This window comes from Poecilia reticulata, linkage group LG9 (genome assembly GCF_000633615.1).
Source record: "Poecilia reticulata strain Guanapo linkage group LG9, Guppy_female_1.0+MT, whole genome shotgun sequence".
Classification (NCBI taxonomy): Eukaryota; Metazoa; Chordata; class Actinopteri; order Cyprinodontiformes; family Poeciliidae; genus Poecilia; species Poecilia reticulata.
In genome coordinates, this window is record NC_024339.1 from 18,232,611 (window position 1) to 18,237,261 (window position 4,651).

Below are 4,651 nucleotides of genomic sequence, written 5' to 3' on the forward strand. Positions count from 1 at the left end.
TATATAAAATAAAACCTACATTGACTTATAAAGGTATTCATCACAGTTGAACTTTTCTGCATTTTGTCACATCACAGCCACTCACTTCAATAAATGTATTATTACCTACAAAAAGTGGACCCTAATGTAATGCAGATGGAAAATTCAAGATGTTTTAATTTTTTTTTTTTACACAACTAAAAATCGTGATCATGAAGCACGGCAGTGGTAGCATCATGCTGTGGGAATGCTTCTCTTCTCTATCACCTCCCAGCAGGGCATCATCCTTAAGCATGCAGGCAGAGCTGCAATAGCATATTGTTCTTAACCACAGCATATTTAGGTGTTAGACCTACCTAGTCAAAGTCCAGACCTTAATCCAATGAGAAAATGTGAAAACTCCAAGGTGTATAGAAATTTATACACAATTTTTATCCCTGTAGCCAAGTTCAGACAACTTTGGTTATGTTTGCTCACTTGTCTGAGCTTGTGTGCACGCTGTGTCTCACCTCAGCATCTTGTTTCTGCAGATTGTAGGTTTTGTGCAGAGCGCGCATTGATGACACACTCAGCTCCGACTCTTCCAGCAGAAGCTCCAAAAGCATCACCAGCTGCTCTGTCGTCAGCTGAGGAGACAAAACGGTTTATAACATCAATAGAGGCTCACTTATGAAACTTACACTGAAACACTATTAAAGATTACACGTGTAACCATCTTCATTGCAACAAACACCATACAAGCAAAATGATCCAAGCTTCCAAAATAATTTAAATACCGGATATTGCTTGCAAGCACATTTGTATTGTTTTCTGAAAGCTTAATCTTCTTCTCTGTGCTGTGACTGCCTTCATGGAAGAAAATCAGCAGAAAACTGGCTCCTCAAAAAGAAAATTGAGCTCCTCAAACGCAGGAAGAGGTAAGACAATATGAGAGATGCTAAATAAATAAATATGATAATGTAGAAGGATATTGAGCTACGAAGAAATATTACAAGAGAAAACGAGACGAAGCGAAAATATTACGATTGGAGAGCAAGACAGAGAAGTGAGAAGAAGGAAAGCAGGGATGCCGTCTGTGTTAGCTTTGAACCAAAAGTAGGAATCCTGCTTGGGAATAAACGGTGCCATAAAAGTCTATTTTTGTTAGCACAATTATGCTTTTTAAGCGCTGGAATCCCATAGTGCAATAATTTCTGGGTCTTAAAACAAAAAGAAAAAAAAAAATGTTTTCAAGAATTTCTGGCTTTTGCCTCCTTTTATCCTGTTGTCCTGGAGTAAACTGCCTTTTTCTTTTTCAGATGACTAAAATCTTCAGAGACAAGTATTCTGGGAAACCATGTAGGCAGAGATATGAGAAAGTGGCTTCCTCCTCTGGGGACAGCTGTGCCCAGCCTTGCCTGCCTTCCCTGCTGGGTACACCCAACACTTTCTCCCCCCCGCTCCCAGCCTGGGACACAGTTAATGGCTGGAGGCCCTTCAGAGACCAATGTGAAAATGAGTATGAAGTTTGTGTGTGACTGAGGGGAAGCAGAGTGCGAGAGAGAAACAACACATCCTACCTTAAGTTGGAGAGAATGAATCATGCATGAAATGTCTTAAACGACGACCTTAAGTCACGTTACAACAGGAACCTTGAATGTATTCTACTGGTATTTCATGTGAAACGGAGGAAAGTAAAACATGCCTTTAAATTTTTTTTACAAATAAACATCAGAAGAGTAAATACTTTGTAAAAATAACCTTTGTAAAATGAATGTGCTTTAACATGGACCGTTGTAGATGTGGCAGCATGTTTAGGGTTGTGTTGTGCTGGAAGGTAAACCTCCATCCCAGCCTCCACCAGGTTTTCTTCCAGGGTTGCCCTGTATCTAGCTACACCCATCTTCCCATTAACTCCAACCAGATTTGCATTGCTTGTGGAAAATTAAAAAAAAAAGACATCTCATGTTTCTTTGCTTATTTGTTTTGTTCTCTCAACAGTGACTTTCGTCTCCCAACTTTTCAATAAAGGCCAGGTTTTTCAAGTGCACAGCCAGTAGTTTTTCCGTCAACAATCATGGCAGCTACTTACGATTAATGGTGTCAGTTTTCTTTCTTTTTTAAGATTCTAGATCAAACAGGGTGAAGAGCTTGAAGCTTGATGCTTTGCTTTAAAAGATAACCCTGATTTAAAGCAACGGGCAACTTCATCCTCACTGTTGCTCTCCAACGTTCCCCAACAGACCTCTGAAGCCTTCGCAGAACAAATGGATTTATGCTGATTTTAGTGGTAAAGCTTGAAAACCATCTATTTTTACACTTCAGTTTCACAATCATGCTCTACTTTGTGTTGAACTAACACATAAAATATGGACACATTACAGTGAAGTTTGTGGTTGTGACGGTACAAAATCGGAAGAATTTGAAGAGGTATGAATATTTCCGCAAGGGGCTGCACCTCCTGGAGCCGAGGGAATCGCATTTACACTTGAGCTGGCAAACAGTCAAATTAAACTGTACTTGCACTGCTGCAACACACACACGCACGCACGCATTTACAATGGTTAACATATGATATCCCGGATTCCCTTCACCCTCTATTGACTCCCCTCTTTCCGTCTCTCCTCCCTCCATTTTGTGAAGGCTGAGTGTTTTCTGAAGTGACGTCTCCATCTTCAATGAGTCTCATTGGGGCCCACCCATGATCTCTCTCAACCCCCCACCCCCCACCCATACTCTTTGAAAATGAGCAGTTGGCAGCAATAAAACACCGCTCTCACAGGAGCGCTCACACAACCTCTCTGCACGCCGTGACTGTGAGGTCCTGTTTTGCCTGTATGTATTTATGTTGCTATGGAGGTAATCAATACGTCTGCACCAGTGTCTCCAGAAACAAATTCCTGGTCGATGATGATACATTTGAAACTAGTTCACATTGTTATTATCCCGTCACACACAGCGTGCACTTCATGGCAGACAGGGATGGAACCGTCTGCCTTATCAAACGTAACCCGTTCATGACTTCAGCAGCAGTTAACAGTGGCGCCCGCAAACACTATCCTGCAAACAGGGACACGGGATTTGCCGTTACTGGCAAAGAAGGACCGTATTTTCTGTTACTTCAATCTTACAATTAGCTAAAATTTCCAGGAAATATCAGGAGCTGCTTTTCCACCCCGCAAAGTCCAAAATTAGTAATTTATTTCCCACGCTTCTGCCTCAAGATGGCCTGAACTGTTTCCTTAAAGAACCCTTTCAGGAAAATAAAACACGTGCCTGAAAGCAGATTGCTTATTCACACAACGTTCTCTGCTACTTTTTCCTACACCTGGAATTTCTTTCTGTGTGCTCCTTAAAATTTCTGGTTTTTTATTTTGCAACTGTAAAAAAAGACAAAAACTTAGGAGAGTGAACAAGAAAAATTCTGAAATGTTTTCACAGTGATTAAGCTTCTGTTTGTGTCATACGACACAAGCTGGCAGAGAAACAAATCCACTGATGATTTTTTTATCCTTTTCTTAAAAACTAAATAAACTCTTCTCAACCAATAGCTTTTATACCGTCTAGAAACTTACAGCACCCTCCATATTAATTCTTAAAAATGTCTCTATAAAATAAAAAAATACATATCACAGCTCACAATAGTTTATTTTCACAAATAGAAAAAAAGGAGATAAATCTGTTTTTTTTCAGTCAGTGGTAAAAAATAAATACCACATGAATAAATAAATGTTACCAGACTTTTGAAATGTCTGAAAAACTTTTATTCATGTCTTTATAATGCAAGTAGCACAAAAAAAGGTTTTGCAGCATAAACCAGCACTAATGTGGCACAAATGTTTAATTTACTTTCTGTTAAGCAGATATTCAGAACTTGAGATCCGTCATTCTCCTGTCTCAACCATGATGGATTAGCAAATTCATTTAGCCTCAGTCCTAAACCAGGGATCTGCTACACGTGGCTCCAGAGCCACTTTTGCTTGTACATTCCCTCCACAACAACTATGAGCTAAACTTATACTTTATATTTTGTTCTTATTATACATCTCTGCCAAATTTCACCAGAATTTACTGCAATTTTATGTTTTTCCCTCAGTAAAGACTTGATGCTTTTCTTTATTGCAAAATCTAAAGCAAGGAAAAAAATAATTTTGCTTTTTTATAATTTTACACTAAAACAAGAATTATATAGCAAACATATTTCTGAAACTGAGCAAGATATAATTTTTAAAAGGAGATGAATTGGTTTTTCAGCTCTCGACAATATTTTTTGTAGAGACAAGATTTCTCTACAAAATGCCTCACACTAAAGAGAAGAGTAATTTCTTCCTGATCACATGATTCATGCTGTAAAAAAAAAAAAAAACTAAGAAAACTCACAGAGACAGCTACGGTTAAAGCTACGGGTTAAAGGTTGTCTGAATGTAAACATGTTAATCCTTGCAGTATATTTCCACTGTAAGACTTTCACCTGTTTGCTTATCAAAGCCATATAGAGAGTTGTTTTTTTTTTTGTTTTTTTTTTTGCTGGCAGGGAATATTAGGACCAGAATCTATGCAATAAACACACTTTTCCCAGAATTTCCAGAGTTCTACATTTTCAGGCCGTTTTGAAGTGCAAGAGCTGATAGTCAAGACAGATAGAAAATCCTACAGCTGAGACTTGGAAATTTAAATGTTTCTCAAAGTCTAC

The 4,651-nt window shown here is 38.6% G+C and overlaps 1 protein-coding gene across 6 annotated transcripts in view; it reads right to left on the minus strand.

Annotated features, from left to right (window-relative positions):
* The window catches only part of aopep (aminopeptidase O (putative)), a 109,013-nt gene that overhangs the window by 14,623 nt on the left and 89,739 nt on the right, over positions 1–4,651 (minus strand). For 4 of the 6 annotated variants that reach the window (XM_017306881.1, XM_017306880.1, XM_008418345.2 and 1 more), the window contains one exon: positions 489–605. In XM_017306881.1, coding sequence (XP_017162370.1) covers positions 489–605 — 117 coding nt within the window. Of the gene's footprint in view, positions 1–456; positions 606–4,651 lie in introns of all 6 variants that reach the window. The other 2 variants (XR_001776945.1, XM_017306883.1) reach the window with 1 other exon arrangement.